Here is a 24,868-nt window from a genome sequence, read left to right as displayed (position 1 = left end):
TATGTTGAATGAGGATTTAGTTGAGGTAAGCGGTGCTTTAAAAAAAAAAAATTATTATCACTAAAATTTAAAAATTTTCTAAAATAAATAATAGAAAGTATGACATGGCTATGTTCAGCGAATTGCCGCAACATCTGACATTAATTGGAAAGTGGTGTATGTCACAAAATACTTATAAAAACCATTATGGAATTGTTTCGTTTGATACATTTCATTGATACGTTTCATCGTTTATACACTATTGGTTTAATAAACTCTTACAAAATTCACAGCAGTCTCTACACTTGGGTACATTTTCAAACCAAATAACATTACTCTGTTACATTAAATTAAGTCAATTAAAAAATTATTAAAATAAACAATACGACATTGTAATAATCATAGAATTATTGGTCACTCTATGAAGGTAGGAAACACTATTATTTCCTTACAATAAACAAAATTACAACCTATTTTATATACATAATGAAAAATTGTACATTGGGCTAAGTTACTAGGTAAATAAAAATAAGTTTTTAGTTTTACTTATTCACTACAACTACTGGTATGTGAGCAATAACCACCAGCGGTTGCAGCTGCAATCCAAGCACCGCTAGGATATCTGTCAAAGGTGCGACAAGGTAGTGTAAGAACGGAGGTCAGTCGCTACGACAACCTGGAGACGTCTCGATTTCCCCAGCGAGTCGTTCAACTTACGCTACCACTGGTCACAGCCTCAAGTGGTTGTACATGCGGTGGGCCTTATTGAAAAAAATGTTAAGTAAGAGCAAACGCTTGACTTTTAGCGCTGCTAACTTAGCATTTTTCTTGCGTTTTTCGATACCCATCTAGTGTATGGCCTTTATTCTAACATTTTTCTATGCATTTAACAGCTTTAAATGTGTACTGAAAAAATGCCAATAAATTTATTATTTTGCATATAAAATGTATCCCAATTACTTGACTCTAAACACAATTCCGTCAGTGAAAAAATTATTTTAGCCGAAGTAAAAAAAAAAAAAAAACTCTTCGCCTTCGTTCTGAATATTAAAAATGATTGTTTTTATTAAATTAATTCTTTCAAACGCTAATTACAGGCAATTTAAAAATACAAGAAAAACAGAAAATCTAGCATTTTCTCCTGCCATCTAGGTTATTTTTTAACCCCATCTGACATATTTTCATGATCAACAGTTAGCAACACTGCTTACTTTCCATTCAGTTGTCAGTTTAAAATTTAATATAAATAAAATTGTACAAATAAATCAGAATGGATTGTTTTGCCTATAAATTTTGGTTAACTTTAGGTTAGCTATATCCCTTCTAAACTAACTTGAAAATATTATTTAAAATTTGAGTGATATATCAAGTATTATACACAAGGCATCATAAAAATGTATAATTTTCATTAGTTTCAAAAGAAAAAAATATGTGGACGAACCATGTAGAGTAGAACCTCGATATAACAGACTTCGGATATAACGGACAAAATATCCGATCAAATGTGAACATTGTTAAAAACACCTGTTAATAATATTATACGTCATGTTTCAATCCAAGTGTCACCGTTTGTACACAATGTTCTACGCATGATAATGTAATAACATTGAATTTATTGACTATTTGTCAGATAACGAAATCTAACTGTTTTACTGTATTATAAAAAAAACAGCAAACTTCAAAGTTGAAAACAAAACTTAAATCTTTTTGAAGTTATACTTCTTTAGGCGCGTTTGGAAAATCAGATCAGAGTATATTTTTGGCGTGTGACATGTAACACATAATTTATTTTTTCACACAAAAAAACACACTCGATTGGATTCGAACCAACGATTGTTTGGTTATCGGCCGAACGCACAACCATTACGCCACAGAATGATACTGCAATCGTGACGATTATACATTATAATATTATAGTTTAGAATTGTTCCGTTGCTAGACAGCGAATTTATTACTGTCGGCCATTTGCAATTCTTTAGGTAGACAAACTATTAAACGTCATAGTGGCAGTTGTTACTTTAAAAATAAAAACAAGGATAAATAATTATATAATTTAGTAATATAAGTTAAAGTGTATAGAAATAAACTTTTTCTTGAGTGTAATATAACAAAATAATTAAGAGCTAGTCGAAGAATCTAGTTAATCACAAGTTTTGTTACGGCAAAGAAGTATAACTTCCAAAGCGCGTACGGTACACACACCGATTTTTTCAATACAGAATTACCGAAAACAAACGCGTTGAAATCGAACATTAACATCACTCCACAGCGGGTGTGTCTGGATATATCAACCGAAGACGAATAAACAGGTGTTTGTTGTGTTTTTATATAACGGACTTTAGGCTTTGATGGACACCCCTCACCCGCATAACGCGAGTGGAGAACTACAAGGTTCTAAGTGTTTGTTTTTGGCGAAGCAAAAGTAACATTGAGGCAGCATAGAATACTACTTCATTGTTGGGTTTGTTTTCTCAAAGATGAACACTTAGAACCTTCTAGTATTAGGCTCGCGATTAGTCTGTTATATCGAGGTTCTACTGTAATAGATATTTCCCATAAACCTCGGTAAATCAAGAGTCGACTGTATAACCTGTATTTAAAAATTATGTACACAAATCATTATTTACAAAAATACTTAATTAATTTATTCCGCAAGTTACTCAACGTATGGTGCACATATTAATATTCATTTTGTTCATATAAATATAAAATTAAGATTTAAAAATGATTATAAATAAGAAAGAAATATTACTGAATTGAAAAACAACAGTTTTTCTTCAAATATAATTATATAGATTTCTGTCTTCCTAACTAAAATATTTTCATTTACTTAACTATTCACTTAATATTTTACAAGACTAAATAATATTCTACATACAAATATTACGTAATAACGGGGTAAGTAAATGCAACCGAACATCAAGAAATACATTACAGAACATCTCACAATGACGCAGGTACAGGAAAATTTATTAACCTCTTTTGATAAAATTAATATTATTACTTGTGAAATAATTTTTATACAGTATGATTGTTTGAAAAGACTTGACCAATAATGAAATACCTGCTATTCGAGACAAATATATACATATATTTAGGCATGTGTAATTTCAATTCAGGTGTAAACCGACCCCAAAAAATTCTACTCTTAGTTCACCTGAACTACTCCATGATATAATTAAAAATACAAGCAAACACAACCATTAACCACAGCAACCGGTTCGTCCGATGCGATGTGTTATTTGGAACATTATTCCAGAGTGTTTGCTGCACATTTAAGGTGTTCATAATTTTAAAATGTCTACTAAATGCCAACTCGGCATTTTACAGCGTTGAATTTACGTTGCTACCTTGGATGCTAAAATTTCTGCAGCCGGACAATCGACTTCTGGGAGGCAAGTAGTTGTCAATATAGATTGGCATTTATCTATTTTCGCTCTAATTTATAATAGAGTAAGTAGTATTTTTTTAGACCTGATACATATGAAATGTTGTTTCAGAGGGTGTGCGGAGGTTAATCAAATCACATAATATATCAACAGCTCCTACGTATAAGGTCGGAGTTGTAAAATGGTAACTTTTCAATAGTACAATTTTAATAAATTTTAATGTGACCATAAAATATTGATTGAATTTGTTTTTTTTTTGATTTATCATTTTATCATTTTTTAAATTATTTAATAAAAGGCAACTAAGTCAAAATAGCCAAAAATTCAGTTCCGACCTTTTTTGTAGGAGGTGTTGATTTGTATAGTTTCTTTCTATCTACCTTAGGCCCTCCTCCCACGGAGCAACTGAAATCCGACGGAACTGAAACTAAAATTCCAACCAGTATCTAGCTAATGTATTTCGCTGACGGCGAGACTGGAATCTCTCAGTTTCAAAACGGTCGCGAAGAGACACGACATGCTAGTCGCGCGGTCTCCAAAGTTTCCAGTCACCGTAAAACAGTGGTACAGATTCGGTGAAAAATCATATCTTCATACCAAAATTGGTAGCACTGCGTAACAAGCGTCATGCTATAAAAACCATAACAACCTAAGATGTCAAAAGTACAAGATAAGTAAAATTGAAATAATCTAATTGTATTCGAGTAAACACAGCAGCGTGCGTGTTGTCGGTTTTTGTACAAAACAGCTGATGGTCCAGTTTGACAGTTTGAGATTATGTGATTATTATTTCAAGTGGGTTCCAGTAGCGCCGTGTGTGAAGCATCACATTGGTCAGTTTGAGTTCCATGACCAACCAGTTCCATCAGATTTCAGGTGCGCCGTGGGAGGAGGGCCTTAGAGTAGCTGAAACGACTTTTCAGCCGTCAGGACTAAAAAATACTAGGTACTCTACCAGCGATTCACATTAAAATAATGTTTTAGGCCACTAAACCTAATGAGGATTCAAGAAACTTTGTAACTCCAGTAATCATGCTCCCGCGGGTGGGGTTTCAATATGGCGAATGTACGTTGTAGTAATTTTTCGAGGGTCGGTGTACTGATCATTCAATTAAGGTTACTACTTTAAAAAAGCTTCCAACGATATTGTCTGAAAAAAAATATGTAGGCAGAAGAGACCAACTGAGGGATCAGTTGCAAAGTCAGTTACTTCCACTTTTAATTTATTTAACATTTGTTAAAATTTTTGTATTCACCAACTAGCTACTTTTTCTATGTGTTTGTTGATTATCTATCAATAAAAATATAAAATCGTAAGTTAGTTGCGAAGACGATATTGGTATTTCATTTCAAACAAGGTTTTTTGTACTTAGTTCTAATGTGCCACAGTATTTTATAATATGGTTAGGCATATGAAGGCATGGTATTGGACAAAGAAATGCGGTCACATTCTTTTGGAATATTTGTATAGAAATTAAAAAGTAAGTATTGAACGATAAGATTTAGTTTGAGACAGCCCGAAAGAATGGGTTTTGTTTTGCACATTTCTGTTTATGAGGTATTTTAATTATTACAGTTATACAATAAATAGCTAGAAAAAAACGACTTTTTAAGCATTTAAGTATAAACTGATCAGTTTTACATGCAAGAAGCTGCATTTTCATTTCAGTTTTATTAAGCGGAAAGGATTTGTTTGTATTTTTTCAAAAAGAACTGGAATAATTTTTGATTCTTGACTATTCATGAAAGATTAAACCAACAGCAAAATATAATTGCCTAATAATAAATTAGTATAGTACCTATTGTGTTTGACGTGATTTTATTTAGTTACTTTATTCTAATTTTCTCTAATAGTCAAAGCAAATATTCTAATTGCAATCATTAATAATAATATTATGACAGGCAGTTTTTATGAAAAAATTGAAAAGAAAGGAAGTAACTAACTTTGCAACTAGTATCCCGAACTGTTAAATTTGTTTTTGTTTTAATCCTGCAATTAATATTAGAATTTGGTTCAGTCTAAATTAATGAGGCGGCACAGACGACGGATGGAAATATACTACATATTATCAAACTAAAGGAGAGGAATCACGTATAGAAGTATTTAAGGCTACGCGAGCAAAGAATAATGAAGAATGTACATGTCATTGTTTGCGAAGAAACAGAATAGGCGTCGGTTAGTCGACGGCGATCACAAAGAAGCACTCGAACGCGACTCGAGATCACATTTCGAAGATTAAGCGTCTTTCACTAATCGTTCGTCAAACTCGCGACACTTCCGACAGAATCAACGCTCACCGTCGCGCCCTGGACGTCTCCCTTGGGGGCGGAGGCGGAGGCGTAGGAGTGCCAGCCGCGAGCCGCCTCCCTATAAGGCGGCGTCCGTGTCCCGGTCCGTGTCGTCCGCGCCGGGAGATAAGGCAGGAGAGGTCCGCCGCAGCTCTGAGAACACCTCGCGTCCACCCACCGCCAGAGGATCCGGCGGGGCGTCCCCCTCCCTCTCTCTGTCCCCGGGACCCTTTCCCGCCTGCACCCCGCCCGGGGAGGCGCTCCTCTCTCGACCGCCGCCGCCGTCCTGCTCCTCGAGGAACCGGTCCATGTAGTCGGTGTGGCCGGGGTGCATGTTGTACTTCTTTTTCTCGAGACGGGCCTTGTTGGCAAACATGTCGTGGCGCTCCGTCTTCTTCCATATGTAGTAGAACTGGACAAGCTCACCCACGGAGCGCGTGCGTACCTTGTGCTGCCGGATGAGACGGAAGTCTTTGCCGTGCGCCTTGAGGCCCTGCTCAAAGTTGCGGCACTCCTCCTCGGACCAGAGCCCGAGGGAAGCGGGAGAGGCGGCGGGGGCGTCGGCCGCAGTCATCCGGCGCCGCCGCAGCGCCTCCTCAACGCTGTGGCCACACTGCTGAAGCAAGTAGAGAGCCTGCTCATCGTCACGCAGACGGGGCCCGGCGGGCACAGCTCCCACCCCCGCCGCAGCCGGGGTGAGGGCGCCCACGCGTGCCATGTAATCCTCAGCGGCCGCCTCGTCGATCGCCGCGGGATTCCAGAGCAGGCGGTCCTCATTCTCGTAAGGCGGAGCGTCGTCGTAGCCGCAGAGGCCCTCCGGTATCCAGGCCTGGTAGTCGCTCCCCACCATGATTGTCTTCTTCCAGTCGTCCTCCTCCGGGCTATAGTCGCAATCCTCCTCTTCCTCGGAGGGCGGTCTGGATACGGAACGTAGGAAGCGCGGAGGTTCTCCGTCGCCTCCGTACAAACGTCGCAGCGGCGAAGGCTCCGGTTTGTCCTCCTCGGATGGTTCGCGGGCGCCGACCTCGGGCGCCCGGGGCACGATGTCCGCGGCGCGCTCGGCCCTCGCGGCCTCCCGCTGGTTCAATCCGTACAGGGCCAGCAGCTCCTCGAGTGGCATGTCCCCCTCCCTCTGGAGGCTCGACAGCTCGGCCGTCGGGTCCTGCCTCTCCCCGGCGGCGAGGGCCTCCTCCTCGTCGAGGGTCCTCTCGTCGTCGAAGTCGTTCACCATCATCTCCGCCGTCGGCTCGAAGAGGGCCTTGTCGGCGGCCGTCTCCGCGCCAACGTCGCGGTCGGCCGCCGACTTGGCGACCGCGCAGTCCGACATGACGAGAGGTAGACCCGGGGCGCTACTCCGGCGGGAACGCTCTCATGGACGTCAGCCGCGGGCCGACGGAGCGGACTCGTGCAAAAAAGGGCCTTCGCTTTGCGGAAAACTACACAGCGTCTCAAGAAAGGGGTCGGTCGAACATAATCACGCTAATAAATTGTAAATCTCGGCGAGTGTGTTTGAAAAGGAGAATATTTATGACAAAACTGACAAGCGAAATCATAGACAGTCCGATCTCCAATTCGCACGAAACAACAGAAACTGCGTCGGTAAAACAGATTCGAGATTCGAGGAGAGCATGACCATAGACTAGAAAATAGGGCAGCCAAATCGCTGTAACTTTAATTACAGAATGTTGGAAATTATAAATTTATTCACATTCGTTATTTAAAAAACACATTCAAATTATTTTTATTTACGCTAATATTTGAAATTTTCTTTCGTTACCTTTGTTAAGGTTTGCAGACCCAACCAGATTCAACGATCGTCATGCAATTGTCGACTTTAAATAATAGCAATTAGGTACATATAACGATACAGCAACAAACATAATTGTGTTAACGCTTGATTTGATTGGTTCATAAAGCCGCGTTGACACGGTCCAAGTACGATCCAAGTAGCGGATAGGAATAATTAGTATGAAGATGTCTTATCCAAGTGACAGCTCCATACTATTTATTCCTATCCAAGTTAACTTGGATGCGTAGGACGGGGTCCAAGTAGCTTGGATAGGAATGATTAGTACGAAGATGTCTCATACGAGTGCACTTGGATAGGAATAAATAGTATGAAGCTGTCACTTGGATGGTACTTGGACCGTGTCAACGCGGCTTAATAATACCTAGGTATATTAATTTGAACAATAATAAGTAAAGAAACAAATGAAATTTAGACAAGTCTCAGTAATGAGTTGACGATTATATTTACTGTTTTTGCTTGTGTTATTATTGTCTGTTAAAATAATAAATAAAGTCAAACAGCCTTCATTAAAATAAGTACACATTATTGATGCCAGTAATTCAGGCGCTATTATCTATGCATGTAATCTTGCAACTTGCACGATAATACTTATGTGTTTACATGTGCATTTTCTTATTATGGCCGCGATATACGTACCGTCAGCAGTAATCCATGCACGTGTCAACGGAATCAGTGACGTCCCTAACAAATGCCACTTCATTATTAATTGTATACAGTATTTTTTATCATCCTTTCATGACTCAAATAATATCTAAGAAGGATGGATACATTACTTATTCAATATACTTACATACCTTTACCACGAAAACACACAAAATTAAATTTAGATAATATACCTAGAAAGCGAACGAATTAATATAATATAAGTTAGACACTTACCCAAATCATCAGAACTGATGTCCTATTTTGTTGATATTTTTTCGATACATTTGGTTTGTATCATTCAACAACACACAGATTTTTTATTTTCACACTATTTTTAATATGCTATTATTGTGCAAACATGTAAACAAAATTGTCATTAATATTTATTTAATATAGGTACTACATCATAAATACAGTATTAAAATAGCATCAATACTCAACCATTAAAATGAAAAACTTTCCTGGCGTTTTTTGTTCCTAGGTCGGTAGGTATGTCATCACGTAAATAACACAATGAACCAGCAGAGCTATGCACAGATTACACACAACACAATTATTATTATGGTGCCCATATTTTTATTAAGACGAATAATTATTATGGACCTACGTTTTTATAATTAGGTTCTATGTTTTATAAATAGTGCGTCGATTTAAACAATCTTTTAACTACGGATTGATGTTTAAAATAGTCTTATGTAGGTAAATGCAATGTTTGAAAGTAGGTACCTAGATACTCAAATCACAATAAAAATGTACTATCGTTTTCGGTATTTTCTATTGATTACAGTGCCTATTTACCTATTAGTACCGGTAGGTATTTGTGAAAATAAGATTATATCGTTAAAATATATTATTATGACTACTGCTAGGTACTTCCTGTGGTGTATTCGATCCTGAGAGGATCATACTATGGGCCTCCACCAATGACATCACAGAGTAGAGGTTGTATTAACAGATTTTTTTACGAAAAATAGATGTTAGTCACTCGCTCAACCTATAAGATCCATAATCTGACCCGAAATACAAATTATGCATTTTTAGTTTATAATATTTTTGTTATTACTAAGCTTAGATAAGTAAGGACCTATTTCTATATATAACAAATAATTCTCTTCGATTTACCGCCGTGCGAGTAACTGTCACCCCTAAGCGATGCTAAATATGCCTAGCCCTACGGGACGTCACTGAACGGGGTCGGTATTGTATTAAGTTTAGAAAAGTTTTATTTACTTCATTTACGTTCACGTTTAGCGTTCACAGTGCGATTTTCCATTTTCAAACCACTGGACTACACCATAGACAAATAATTCAACAACAACAAAAATATTGTAATGTTTGAGTATACCTACCTAAAAAGAGAAAAAATATTTTGCGTGTTATTTAAAATGGAAAGCAATAATAATTATAAAATTACGATTTTTATGGTCTTCAATTTAATTTAATTTGTATCATCTGAATGTCGAAAGAGGTAGGTACCTATCTAAACTTCTTCGAAATCAGAGGAGTTGCTTTGACAGGTCTGGCAACACTGATAACATTGACTGAGCTGACAGATTTCGAGGCATGCATATTTTGTTATGTTATGTTGGAACCGCGTGAAATTTGGGAAACAGTGGAAACACTAGTTTAGTCAGGTTGAGCAGCGTGATTGTTTTCAAAAATGTGTTAATTATGTCAAATTTAAATTTGCGATTAGCTGCGCGATTGTTATTGTTATTATTCTGTCTGAGTGTCACGGATGCCGTTCACGTCAAAGGTGACTTCAAGACGGACGACTTCTTCAAATTCTTGACGAAATTCGGATTTCAACAGACTGACATCCATTCCAAGAGGGATTCGTACGGATATATTTTCGGAAATATCACCTCCGATTACGAATATCCCGTGCCGATAACGCTCGCCGTCCTCGACAGGCAGCTTTTCCTCGAGTATTATAACAACAGAAATGTGGTCGACAAAGAGAAAGCATGCAAACATATGTTTCACAAATTGAATGTGACAGCTTACCACCCCAAGTGCAATGACAAGGGACAAGATTACCTGAGAGCTATTCCCTGTAAACACGGCGGATTATGCGCGGATGAGGATACTCCGTGGAATGTGGTGAAAGGAAATCAATTCACATATGTCATCCAAAATCTTGGACAACCCAGGTAATAATTACCAATACAGTCTACACTCTACCAATGAGACATTTTCCTCATTTGTATAATGTAGATTAATATCAGTAAATAGGTGGGAACTCATAGTTGAATACTTGGCCTACAGTTAAACATTAATTATGTATCGGCCTTCAGGTTTCCAATAATAAAAAACAATTGCAATATAAGTATTAAACATTGAATGTTATAGGCAAGCATTAAGTATTATCCTTGAAGTCTTTTCACTTTATTAATAATTTCTTTCAGATTTTGTACTCACTATATTCTTATATCGCTTATTCTTATTATTTTATTAGCATCGTGGGTCTCAGGTTCAAATCCTGGGTCTGGCAAGGTAAACACATTATATAGGGTGAAAGTATAAGAATAAGATGGATTTTGTACAATGTATGAGGCAACATTCCGACATGTTGTAATTTTATCCTAATCAGTCGATATGTGAAATGATAACTATGTTAAATGTACATAAGATATTATAGAATATAATGTTACGTTATGTGTATATCACCGGATCAATGACATTATTAATGGACAACGCACTCAATATAGTAGCTAGCAAGTAAATTCGCGGATAGCGATATTCGCACATGTATAGGTAGACGTCACGCAATTTCCATTATGCTATATCGATATTGTAATGGCATTAGAACAGTGTTTCTAGTAGCAATGTTCATTTGAGCAAACCCGTTCGAACCGAACCATTTGGCAGACCCGACAAAAATCATCGGGAATTTATAGCAATATCACCTTTATTTATTGTAATGGCGTTAGAACAGATTATGCCATTCGGCAGACCCGACAAAAAAGTGAGTGTCATTTTTTTTTCCAGATGCTTCGTCCATATTAATGTCATTGCACCGGATACTTTAAATTTAAAAAGTAATCAATACACTAAAATGAATTATGTTTTGTCAATGATTATTGAATGGCAAATACACATTATTTTTCAATTTGTGTATTGAGTCAGAGTATGGACCTAATAGGTTGAGCAAGTGGTTGACATCCATTTCTCGTAAAAACAAAATCTGTTAATACAAACCTCCACCCTGTGGACGCCCATAATACCTATGATCTTATTAGGATCAGACACGGTCAAAAAAAAGTCTTCCTTTTTGTGACCAGTTTCTTTCTTTTAAATATCTCACCATGAGTACTTGGGTCTTGGAATTCCAATGTTTTGTCTGATTTGTTGATCCCAAAATACTGGAAATTTAGGATATCGGAAATATCTTATATTTGTGAAATAAGGTAGTAAGTACTTACTTATATTACTCACTTGCTTAATAAAATTTAAAAAAATATTTTATTGCTTTCCACCTAGATTTGGTTTAGGGACCTAAAAGTCTGCAGATTTGGGGTGATCCATGTGAAAAAAACTCCTAGAAGTGTAAACCGTCTGACTCACATTCCAATGGAGCAGGGGCATTAAAGAAAACGATTAGTTTTTCAATAAATTAGTACAGAATTTCGTGATTTAATTCTGTGTAGATACCATATCTTTCTCATCTATGAAGTTAGGTTTTCATTCTTGAATTCATGAATCAAAACATATTCTGAAGTCTGAATAACCGAGGTTCTACGAGACAGCCCTCACAAGTATAAATCACTGCCATTTCACTTGCGATCGTTAAAATTTTCATCTGCTGGATGATAATAAAACATGTTACTAAACGTGAAATATTTGTATCGATTTTGTTGTCATCGGCTAACATTTTTGTGACGTTCTTGAATAATGTATGTAATATTAAATTATGCTTTTTTCATTCTCCTGAATACTTTTGTATTAATTATTTAGCTATTCTAGTCATCGATATATATATAAATAAGATATCTTATCTTAAATAAATACATGTTTCAAATCTCCTTCCAATGTGAAGTGGTGCAGATATATTGTGTTCTGCCTCTAAAAAATAGTACTCATTGCCTTTGCTGGTCGGCCTATGATTTTGTATTGAAAGTACACATTTTTTAAATGACAGTAAACACGTATATATATGAATATAATATGACACATATTTTTATTTAATCAATTTAAAAACAATAAACTCGATTTCAAAATATTGTGTCCCATTTACTCACACAGCTTATCTGTAGACCAGAATGTGCATAATATATATAAACGTTTTTTTTTGCAATGTCTTTGTTTATAAAATGATAAATCCAATATACACACAGCGATTGAGTGCAGTGTAAGTACCTACATAAGATAACCAAACTAGTAGGAAATTATTGACTCAGCATGATAATTAATCTATTATCTGACTTATTGTATTGTTTTATTCCAATCATGGAGATGGAACTACAAAAGTTTACAATTTACCTAAACTATTATAAGAATACAGGTAACCCTCGTTCAGCGTGACCACGGAAAATGTGACTTTGTTATATTATCGCGATCGAATTTAAAAAAAGATAAAATTGTCTTGCAGTTATTTTAACAAGTTCCACGTGCCAGGAATCGTCATAATGAGTAGAATCACGCGCAAATCGGCAAACTAATTATGTAGTTTCTTTTGTAGGTTACCTTTTCAGTTTATTGCAGTTATATTACTTTTATGATAAGTATGCACGATTTTTATTTCTTAATTTTGTGTAGTTTTCATTTGTTTTCAATTCAATTCCTTGATATTTAAATTTCGGCTTATCGCAACTGTGTCCAAAATGTATCCCTCGTGATCAGCTTATCTGTACTCATCATTAAATATTATGTATTACCCTCCATTGTTTATTGTTTAAAGTAGAGTTTCCCAAACTTATTCAACCCTTTTAGAGCATAAATTTACTCCCACCATTAAGTTAGTAAAAAATAATAAACTGAATGAATATTATAATAAATATAATATAGAGTAGGTACTCACGCATGCTAGAAAGTATTAGGTGTCTTACGGTCTGAGCAATCTTTGGCCATAATTGCTAGCAGTCAGAAAGTGGGAGACCAAAGACAATATACCAATAGGGCAACCCCAGACAAAAAAACTTATCAGCGCTGGCCAATCCTGGTGGATCCTGAGTAAGCCCCCTGTAATTAGGACCATCCTCTTCTGTAATACTATCTTCTATGATGGCACCTGGACTGCTGTTCTGCAGAAATAATAATTGATTGTAGAATGTGTTCTGACTCTATTTCTGTAATGAATATTTCTACATCAAAATCTATCGTTTTCCCTGGCCGCAGACTGCTTGTTTCTGCAGTGTAGAAATGTGTTATACGAAACATACTATCCCATTGGTTGCTCCACACTCTGGTCACTGAGTGAGTTGCTCTTGTGGTCTTTGTCTCCAGCAAACGGCTGGTTGTTGCAGCCACGTGCATGAACACTGATTTCCTTTCTTGTGTCTTGTGATAGCTGTCAACTTGATTTCGTTTTTATACACACTTTTTTGCCACAATATATTGCACAAATGTTTAATATATCTACCACATGATCAAAAACTTATGCAATCTCAGATGTTGCACAATTGTTTGGTGTTGCATAATATATTATGTTCGATTGTATTTGTTTTTGTTTCAGATTTTGGTACATTTCTATGGTAGCATGCTACAGAAACCAAACAACATGTGAATGGCACCACTACAATGAGACAGCCTTTGTGCAGAGAGAGAGGGCTCTCAGGAATGTCACATCCAACAAGACCCGATACCCTATGACCCAGAGCAATAAAGAAATCTACTATGACTTCTGGGTGGTGAACGGAAACCCCAATATCTCCATCTACAATACGCTTCTCTATCAATTCTCATTCGACAGACAGAATACGGTTGAACTCTATTTGTTGTTCTGGGCGTGCTATATAATATTGGTGCCGTTGCAGTTGTATGCAGTCAGGTAATTTTTTTTTATATCTATTATGTGGATTATACTGTCATTTGGTTTATATCAAAAGTCTCGACTATATTAGATGGAGCTTTATGAAGTTTTATTTAATGTCATTTCAGGAACATTTTTAGTCTTAAGTACGAGTAGTTGATTAGACCGTTAGAGTAACCACCGTGTTTCTTTTGATTTTATATTTCAAATGACTCATGATTGTTTATTTTCTGCACATGGTGTGTTGAATCAATGAGCTTGTTTAATATGTTAATAATAATTATGGTTCAATGACATGGCTTGACAGTTCATCTCATGTATAATTATTTCAGGATAGCCTGTAATGCATTTTTACTCATCATCACCTTGTATTGTCAATAATATACCCATAGAGGTATTAAATAAAAAAAGGGGCAAAGAATCAGCTTTCTCATACAACTGAATGAAGCAGGCCAACAATAGCCGACAACTTACGAGAAATAGCGACACGATTAAAAAATGCAGGGCATCACGGTTGATTTACTTTGGCCTTTTAACTGTCATCATAACGTACCTACGTAGTTTTGCCGCAACTTTATTACCAGCCTGCCACACCATACTTTTATATAAACTGTTTGTTTCACCATACTTTCATATAACCTGCCGCCCCTAGAATATATTATTTAAAGTAGAAACTCCATGGATTTAGCAACTTAATACAATTAATCGCGTAAATAAACATCATTCCAGGTCATACCAGCATCCTTTAGATACACTGTATACACTCTATAGATAGTATTTAGCAGCCTTCCGGAATCTAGTTGGCTTGAAGAACAGGCAAGCCAGGTTAAAGTGCAGCATGTGGCCGAGCCAGGTTCAATGTCGCCTCTTCACTCTCAGTGTTTTCCTCACACTCATTACTCCTAAAGTCATACCACCCACCACATACCCAGTATCCGTAGCAAACATCTGTTGTCAAAGCTCAGTGTACCAACACTATATTTGCATGTGAAGGGAAAAGGGAAATAACTCTTAAATCACTACTTTTCCCAACCAAATCTCAATACATACAAATGGAGATTCCTAAGTTTCTGTGGTGGAATTTATTAATTCAGAGGCGTTAATTCAACTCATCCTTTTTCTTATTTATGCATATGTACAGTGGTTAATTTGGCATATTCAACTCATTTTTCAATTTTTAATACAGTAGAATCTCGATTTTCCGGACTAATTGTGGATGAAGATAGTCCGGATAATCGAAAAAAAAATCATAATTGACAGGGAAAGACAAGTATATTCAGTACGAATAATTTTTATTTTTCTAGATTTTGCCTAATTCTTGTCAAATTCGGGATCACAGAGATTATCAATATAATTTTTTATCGTGAATATTTTACAAAAATTATCTAGTAATAAATTATACTAATGGTTTTATAAATGCGTTTAAAAATTAATAAATGTAAAAAATCTTAACACCACTGCACAGTTATGTACCGAAATATGACTATATTCTAAAACATTAGAGCGAGAGGTTTAAAAGAATACTATTTTATGGAACAAAAATACTTTATGCAGTCATCAAATGTTTAAAATAACTATAAAGGATAATAAGGCTTCAAAATTATATAAATAGATTATCTACAACGTTTAAGGAGTGTCCAGGATCATGGTTTGAAAATACAATAAAAACTCAATTTTGACCTTCGACGAGCATGTCCCCCCTTAAACAATAATTAGTAAACTTCATAATAGTTTCACTTTGTTTTTTTATATCCGAGATAGTTGACGTTCCGACACCATATTTATTAGATAGATAACGTCCCGATTCACCGCGTTTCAAAGCATCAATTATATCCAATTTGTCTTTTAATGATAATACGACGCGTTTTCTTTTTGATGACATATCAGTAATATTAAAAATAATCCGGATAATCGAGGTTCTACTGTACTTTCACACAGATAGATGGTCAGACTTTATTTGTTTGTAATATATTATTATATTTTAATGATAAACCAAAATCTTATTCTATGACAAATAATGTCCACATATCTGGTATTATACTGACCAATTGGCTGTTTAAAAAATTGGAAACTGTGTTATCGTCAAACTTTTAATTGGTAAAAAATTGGTTCTGTTTACATGGAAATGATATTACATTCCACATAATATGTTGACACAAATAAACATAAAATAAGTACTAAGTCATCAAGAAGCTATCTATAAATCATCAGGTTTAATATTTTGTTGAATTATGTTGTTTCAGGAGTCAGCGACATCCAGTGACGAAATTGTTTACTTGCAGTCTGCTTCTGGAATTTATAGCTCTCTGTTTTATCGTCGTGCACACTGTAAAGTTCGCCTTCGACGGAGTGGGCTACGCCAACTTGGAAATAGCGGGCGACATATTAGACATTGTCAGTAGGGTGAGCAATCGATTGTTTGATTATTAAAAAAGTGAATTAAGTTTTCATTAAGCTGTCACTTTAGAGGGCTCGCACATCAGAACTCGCCGCATGCGTCTTATGACGAATTCGTCGATGTGACGTCATCGTAAACCAAGAAACAAACGTTATCAAATGGAGCTTCGCAGATTGGCCGATGCAACTGCGACGCTTGAAAAAAATATGTTGCTACCGCTTGCGTCGAGACGCGTTGTGCCAGAGCCTGCATGTCGATATCGAGCAATATCGACTCCGCGCATGCGCACAGCCGCACAATCGGCCATTTCTCTCCAGACTGTCGCCGTGTTTGACGTTTCTCCGTACATCGACAAAAATTGCAGACAAGAGAAGTAACATCTCATTCGTGCAGGAAATCGAAAAACACAGATGTATATACGATTATAAACGGCGAGATCACTGCAATAGAGATGTCATCGAAAAGGCGTGGACTATAGAGTGGACTGTAGAGTATAATATTTTGACGTTTCGGGGTACGCGCGAATGCTGCAGCGGCGATGCGCGTCGAATGTCGATGTCGCTAGGCAGATGTGCGAGGTTGTATCATGCAACACTCGCCGGCAGGTCTCGGAAGTTTTGATTTATGGCCGTCAGGCACACAAGGAGAGTTGTGATGTGCGAGCCGGCTTAGTCTCATTTAACTCGTTATTCATTATATTATCTAATTCGCCCGAAAATCAGCTACATAACGCATAGGCCCACCTATAAATAAGTATGACTATGCATATGGTCTTTAACATCAAAATAAACATGATATAAAGAAGTATAATTTTAACTTTGTAGGCACTTTTTATGCTACTACTGTTGCTGTTGGCAAAAGGATGGGCTGTGACACGACTTGAACTGACATGGAAGCCAATCGTGTTTGGCATCTGGCTGTGCTACGGAGTGGTCCACATATTGCTGTACACGTGGAACATGACGGAGGTGGACATCATCGAGGAGATCGACGAGTACCAGACGTGGCCAGGGTGGCTCATTCTAGCGCTCAGAGTTTTGATAATGCTCTGGTTTATATATGAGTTACGGTACGGATCACGATTCATGTATAGTCTATTTTATTTATATTACATGATATCTACATTCAGACGCAGCCACAAAGGATTAGCATTTGCATAAATTACAATACATTGTTGAATTATTTCTTTATAGTACAGTTGCAGTATACTGCCGCTCGTAGGAAGGAGGCAGTAAAACGAAAAAATGGCAAATTGAGTTGTGAATGCCATCTGTGAGAAAATTTTGTATTCCATCTAAGTTGTGAACAAAGAAAGCAGTAATATTATGAAAAAGCGCTAAATATCGTTAATAAAAAATTGGACATCTGCCATCTGACATCATTTTTAACAAAAAGGCAGTAACCGATATTTTCTTAGCAAAAAGGCAGTGAAAGAATCTACCTACCACAGTTACTGCTTTTATGCTAAAAAAGAAACTCACTTTCGCATTGTTGACAACTTCGCATGTGGGTGTCGATCTGTCAAAAGTATCCAGTTTACCGCTATAAAGACAAGTATAATATAGTAACACACTAATCTTATTTTCTTATCTCTTCAAAGTGCAACACTAATGACATGCCTTCAAAAATATTAATTATGATTATAGACCCGATAATTTCATTTCAATATTTAAAGGTGTCGTTAGTTTCACATATAATTTTGTTACTTACGTATGGGATAATAGATTAATTCATACTATCTGTGACAATTACCTCAAAACGTCTCAACCTGAAAAATGTTAATTTATTTTTATGAGTCAAGGCAAATATTGAGCAATCTCAATCAATATTTATTTATTTATTTATCGTGCAGAAAGAGGTCATAGGTTCTTCAATAATTGTGGCATTTGCAACTCTCTATATTTTGGGCAAACAAGCCGATCTCTTAAAACTGAACATTTTGAACTTTAATTTAATTTAATCTTCAGACATTATAATTTAATTCATTTTATTCCAGAAATACAATGCTGTACGAGCACAACATGGTGAAGTTGAACTTTTTGCTGCATTTTGGGGCTTCCAGTTTGGTGTGGTTTATATATTTGCCCATCATCGCCCTTGTCGCCCTACAAATAAGTCCTCTCTGGAGATTTAAATTTCTTCTTGGTAAGATTTTTCTATGTATACCTTATCAGTGGCAGCTGCTCAAACACCTTACAAGTGCACTGCACTACTCACAATGTTATTAAAAAAACATCACTCACATAAAAATGGTATTCATAAGAGGGCTCGCACATCAGAACTCGCCGCATGCGTCTTACGACGAATTCGTCGATGTGACGTCATCGTAAACCAAGAAACAAACGTTATCAAATGGACCTTCGCAGATTGGCCGATGCAACTGCAACTCTGCGACCCTGCGACATTCGTCTAGTTGCAATGGCCAAAGCGTGCATGTCGATCTCGGGAATGTCGCCTCCGCGCAAGCGCACAGCCTGCGGCCATCGGCCATTTCTGTTTCTGTCTCTGTCTACACTGTCATTGCTCGCTCATCGCGGTGAGCGTTTGACGTTTGTTCATACAATCAACACAATAAAAATGGCAGACGAGAGACTTCTCTTTTTTCGTGTTTGACGTTTGCCGCTGGGCAGATGTGCGAGGATGTACGATGCAACATTCGTCGAAAGTCTTAGAACTTTTGATTTATGGCCGTTAGGCACACAAGGCGCATTGTGATGTGCGAGCCGGCTAAGTCATCAGTGTCATCACTCACTTATCGCAATATAAACTGTATGTCCGCAGTGACCATTGGTTTAAGCAACCATTCAACACAGGTTAAAATGGTAAATGTCACTATTTTACACACTCACAAACGTATCTGTAGAATGGCCAACTACGAACTACCATAGGACGCCAATTTGAAAGTTTCATTCGAGTGTCAGATTTTGTCCAGTTACGAGTCTTGATTGGGTAGTTTTCGACAGTGGCTCCCCCATCCCATTCTTCAGATAAGTTTGTAGGTCTGTAGAGTAGATTTTTAGTTCAATGTAACCACAATCAAGAATTTTGGGAACCACCGATCGCCACCTATCGATACCCAATCTAATAAGAATTAAGAATTATTTTTATAATTTTCTTCATTTGCGTCTTTAATATAAATTGTATTCTTTATTACAGGTATAACGTATTCTGCCGACTGCATGGCGTTCTGTGTAATGGCTCACCTGCTTTGGCCGACAAGATCTGAACAGTACCTGCTATTAACAGCCGCCACATATTCAGGTAAAAATACTACACATTAAAACTTTATTCGAATTTTGGTAAGACTAAAATTATTTTTAATCGGTAATGAACTCTGTACATTATTTTCAATAAACATTGATACCGGATTTTTGACGTGATGCCTATGGATCAATTTGCTCTCTATGGAGACATGCTGGAGCGTCGCAAGCATTTTCTACGGGCACTGCAGGCTCTTTGAAAAACAAAACCAGACAATTTTAATTCAATGTAGGTACTGATGGATGATCATATTAATTGATTTGTATACTTCGGTGACTGTTGTTTTCTTTAGACGATAACAAAATGTAAACTGCTCTTCCCTTATCACTATGGAAAATATTAATTGTTCTTTACTTAACCCTTGAAATGCCTTTAAATTATAATTTATTAGAATGATGGTACCCAGCGGGCCATGAATTTCTATGAAAAATAAAACCTTAGAAATGAGGGTGGAAGGAGGTTCCGCAGACAACGTGCAACGTGTCCATAGCATTTAAGTCATAGTTAAGAAAACCTAGAAATATGTACATCTTATAACTAATCTTAAAGTGTATTGCAAACCTAATTTTACAGCAATATAATTTTTTACGATCAGTAAACTCGTCCGTGCGAACCGACGTATAAGCATTTCCCGCAGTCCAAAGGAATGTTTACGTGTCAGGTTTCACCTGTCGTATTACAAGAATTAACAAGTAAATGGTGCATTTCTGCTACTTTGTAGTGAGAAATCCATTATTTAATTGATAACATTTGTGTCATAGTCAAATTTCGCAGACAAATTTCTAAGAAACAATCCACGGTGTGGGAACAAAACAATGGTCAATCAACCACGCCGTTTCTGATATTTTCTTTGTCTTCTTTTAATATAAAAACAAATGTCACAATACAACAGTATCTGGTACCTTCAAATTGTTCAAACTAATTACACGCTTCTCGTTTCGACGTAAAGTAATTTTCATTGCAAACACAATCTTCGTAAATATTATTTGTAAACTTCTCGTTGTACAATCTGTAATTGAATTTGTATTTTGTTTGTTAAGGGATAATAAATTTGGGCTACTTTATCACGCATCAAAACCCTTCTGTTCATTCGTAACCTACCCATCATCACACTCCCTTACCACAGAAACATTATTATTTAGAAATATAATAAAAGTATATCATAAAGACTTGTAAATCAGTTAAGAATGTCACAATGATTACAAGAGATGGCATTATATCGTGTACAATATATTAATTTATTTAAAACAATCGACTGGAGCTAGCGTAGTGTGCGTAAAGTACAGTGTGACATGCTAATTTTTTATGGCCGGCCTTGCATGCACAGATTTGTAGAGCGCATAAACGCGTTTGTGGCATACATCCAGTTACGAAAATAGTCCTTTTAAAAACCTAATTTGTCTTTTAATTCAAAATGTACTTTAAAATTTTAAAAACAAATACCAAAAAAAATGGTTTTAATAATGAAGGGAAATCTTTTAAGGACTCTTTAGAACATACATTTTTTGAAGCCGTGAAATTAAAAAGTTTGAAAATGACTACCTACTTTACAGTTTTATTTGATTCTTGAATAATACGGTTTTGTACATAATATAATCAGTATTACAGACTCAATGAGGATAATTAAGATTCTTTTTGCAATGTGTGTTCGTTTCCAGCGCATAGACCCTACGGTTAATCGCGTTGCTTACAATAATTATTGTCCTCAAGACCCATATGCTTGACTTCGGAGGAGAAGTGGTAATTTATCTCTTTTTATATAAGAGCAATCTGTCATAAATAGTTATCTTGTTGAAGGGATGGAAGAATTGGATGAATTCAACGAGTCACCTCACGTGGTGCACGGCTCCGGCGACGGCTCCATGGCACCGTTGCAGACTCTCCTGCCTGACGAGGACGACGCCGCTCTGAGAGACAGCCTCAGCCTCGACAACGGGGACGACGACGACGTCATCTTCACGGCTTTGGCCGGCAACCAGACCAACTCTGCCAATAATCATAAGTTTAACAATAGAAACGTATTCGGTTAGCCGTGTAACTAATATCAGTCGAATGTCAATTGTAAGATTTCACTCGAAACTGGTAAAAGTGACTAAATGAATCTGTCAACCCTCGAAATTTTCACAATCTCAATATTGGAAATTAAACTTATCTCAATCAAAGTATATTGTAATAATTCTCAATATTATTAACTGCATACTGATTCATTAGATTTGTATTGAGTATCCATCAGAATATTTATCGAGTCGCTATGACAGGTTGCTGCTGGATATTTATTATTAAGTATTTATGGTTTGTGTAGTGGCGAAACTGTATGGCGCAAGATCATGCAGTTCTAGGTGTTGGCTCTTGTATACAAATACGTATTTACAATTTAGTATATTAAAAAAAATGAAATGAAGTAAATTCTAGATACATTATCTTATCACAGATTATGCGATTGCGTCGTTTGTCAGAGACTAAACTCTGATTGTTAAATGTGATAAAATATGCGTACCTCGCATGAAACGAAGTATGTTGTGATAAATAGTATTGCAATATAATGACAAAAAGGTCCCATCGAGCATCGAAAGAAATTTACTTTTCAGTTAGCCGTATAAAACAGTTCGCAGAGGACTTAGCCATTGGTGGTTAAGGTATACAGAAATTTAATTTCCACTATTGAATTTGTATAAGTAATAATTTATTGAATATCATAAACGTTAACGTTTTGGGATTTATGATTCTTAGTCACTTTACCTAATATATTATGTACTTATATAGTGGAGGCATTTTTCATGAATTTCATTAATGATATAAAATGATAAATGAATGCTTGCATCTACTAAAATGGAAGAGGCGAATATGAAATTACGTGTGGCAGGTTATAAACGATAAGAAAAATTTAACAAATCAATCTAAAGTTAAAATGAATTATGTGATTGCTTAATGATTTATAGAGGCTAGCGAGATTTGTTTTAGAAGGTTCTGACCATCGTATGGATGTAAATATGTATCGCAATAAGGACTGCAAATCACTCGGTGATCGTTGGAATTTTAGTATTAGTGCATTCCTTTCAAAATTATGTAAAAATTTTAAATATGTACTCTATTCATGTGTGTATAAGATATTCGGTTTAGCGTTTTAAAAGCAATAAAACTCATCAGTATATCTTTTAAGAAATGTTTGTCTTTAATGTGTATTACTTGCGTTATAAAGAGTTTTGACATATCCATATGTAAACTACTCTATCTGTCTCTTTGATGATTTTGACTCTATCGGTTCATTAAGAACTGTATATGTACCATACATTTTCGCATGAATGCCATAAACACTAGACTATCTTAACCGGTGATGCAAAAATTTTTTAGTCAGGGTCGATTTATCCATTTTTTAAATTGTTTACAGCATCGCCCAGGTATATTTTTTAAACTCGCATCGTTAGGTACATGTGTCGCTCACCAAGTCATAGCGAGATATTGTGGCGTACAGTACATTTTAAAAGTCATATTTAATAGATGAAAGCAAATTGCATACTAATATTTAATTTAGTCTGGGCTTCAAAATATGGCATGGCGGACAAGTTTGTGTACCACTGATCTTCACCATATCCTGTAATGTAACAGATTTAGAGTACTTTACGTAGGGTGTGTCGCTGCTGACTTATATTGGCATTAACCAAGAAAATCGGAGTAAGATGTTATCACTAAAACTATTAAGTGTACAATCTATGCACGCGTAAATCACAACCCGATTCTGTATTGAATTTCACGTGCATAAATAAAAACAACTCCATATACACTTAGAATAGTAAAGTGCTTCTCGGTTTAGCATCCACTAACAGATTTTTGGGTTTCACCGTGTGTTCTTCCTACCTTTTTCCTCAACGCTTTGGGCTCGTTGTAGATGCCATTCTCAAGAGAGCCAACGAGCCGGAAACGTCGAGGAAAGGAGAAAAAATACGCGGTGAAAACCAAAAAATATATTACGATAACGAGACAACCGTGAAAGTCTCAAGCATTTGGTTGCATCCACTATTTTATTATTTTGTAATAAAATAGATTAACTTAAATATAAATATTTCCGTTTTACATTTTTATACAGAATTAAATAACATAATAAATGGTATTTTTCTATTTTTAAAACAGTTAAAAATAACAGTACCTTGGATTGTTGGACTTATTTCAACTACCTATTTCAATACTGCAGTAAAAAATTCTTATATGTTACGTTTTTTTACGAAATAATAATGCTTAGTATGATAAAGGCGCGTCATGTAAATGTTGCCATACCTAAAAAAATTGACAGATGTTAATATTCTTCAAAAATCAATTATTGCAGATAGTCTATATTGATGTCGGAGTCAACATTTTAGTAAATACAAAGTCAATTAATCGATATACCCTGATATGTTTTAGTTGTTTTGTTTTTTAAAATGATGTATTTGTGATATGATATGCTCCCTTGAAAATGTCAAAAAATTGTCTGTATTTAAAATCAGACGAATTATTGATTAATTAATGTGATGTGATTGAAGAATGTATTAATTAAATGTTATATGAAATAATGTCTAGTTCTAGTGCATAGGAAATTGTCTATTCCCTTTATGTATATTTTTTGTAAACACTAGTTTTATCTAGACTCGGTTCAGTTTGTTTTAATAATTGTAATGTAAATAATATTTAATTTGACTATTCTGTTTTAATTTTTTTATTGTGAGCACAAAATACACCACCAGTTTTGTCAATTAATTCAAGCAAAGATCATAATAATTTTAATACTTATTACAAGTTACGGTTATAATATGTACAATTTCATAATATTTTCTGTATGTCTGGGTAAATGAACATGATAAATTGCTTAGGCCCCCGTCAGTTTTTGCCTTTTAAATGTGTGTTGAATGCCAGTTGAATGTAAATTGGTAAGTGGAAACCATATTTCAACAAAGTTGATCAACTTGTAAGTTGACTTGAACGAAATCGACCTCCTTTCTACTTTCAGTCGATTCAACAATGAATCATTATTCAACTCAACTGGTTACTCTGTGATAGCAACTCGCATCAGCAAGTTAAACTTGTTTCGACTAGCATGTAATTAGTTGATTGTCGTGCGTCACTGATTGTTATTGTTTTAGTTTCTGAATTAA

At 36.0% G+C, this 24,868-nt stretch overlaps 2 protein-coding genes across 2 annotated transcripts; one reads left to right on the top strand and one right to left on the bottom strand.

Annotated features, from left to right (window-relative positions):
• Positions 1-2,416: 2,416 nt before the first annotated feature.
• On the bottom strand, positions 2,417-7,229 carry LOC147078273 (mesoderm induction early response protein 1). The gene has a single exon (XM_085960517.1). It carries the CDS (start codon positions 6,982-6,984, stop codon positions 5,737-5,739), a length of 1,248 nt encoding a protein of 415 aa, XP_085816643.1. The 5' UTR covers positions 6,985-7,229; the 3' UTR covers positions 2,417-5,736.
• A 2,419-nt stretch (positions 7,230-9,648) lies between these two features.
• On the top strand, positions 9,649-22,899 carry LOC147078272 (uncharacterized). The gene is made up of 7 exons (XM_085958009.1): positions 9,649-10,265; positions 13,787-14,101; positions 16,327-16,486; positions 17,306-17,550; positions 18,478-18,626; positions 19,638-19,742; positions 21,540-22,899. Exons 1-7 carry the CDS (start codon positions 9,784-9,786, stop codon positions 21,770-21,772), a joined length of 1,689 nt encoding a protein of 562 aa, XP_085814135.1. The 5' UTR covers positions 9,649-9,783; the 3' UTR covers positions 21,773-22,899.
• Positions 22,900-24,868: the final 1,969 nt, after the last annotated feature.

Source organism: Rhyacophila brunnea, unplaced genomic scaffold, assembly GCF_057557595.1.
Source record: "Rhyacophila brunnea isolate RB1 unplaced genomic scaffold, BYU_Rbru_1.0 scaffold_11, whole genome shotgun sequence".
Taxonomy (NCBI): Eukaryota; Metazoa; Arthropoda; class Insecta; order Trichoptera; family Rhyacophilidae; genus Rhyacophila; species Rhyacophila brunnea.
The sequence above is the reverse complement of the archived record's forward strand: the minus strand, read 5'-3'. Positions and strand labels throughout refer to the sequence as shown.

Coding starts and splice junctions, on each gene's coding strand:
- LOC147078273 (XM_085960517.1), bottom strand. CDS start 6,984: ATGTCGGACTGCGCGGTCGCCAAGTCGGCGGCCGACCGCGACGTTGGC.
- LOC147078272 (XM_085958009.1), top strand. CDS start 9,784: ATGTCAAATTTAAATTTGCGATTAGCTGCGCGATTGTTATTGTTATTA. Junction 16,487..17,305: donor TATTAGACATTGTCAGTAGG/GTGAGCAATCGA, acceptor TTAACTTTGTAG/GCACTTTTTATGCTACTACT. Junction 17,551..18,477: donor TGGTTTATATATGAGTTACG/GTACGGATCACG, acceptor ATTTTATTCCAG/AAATACAATGCTGTACGAGC.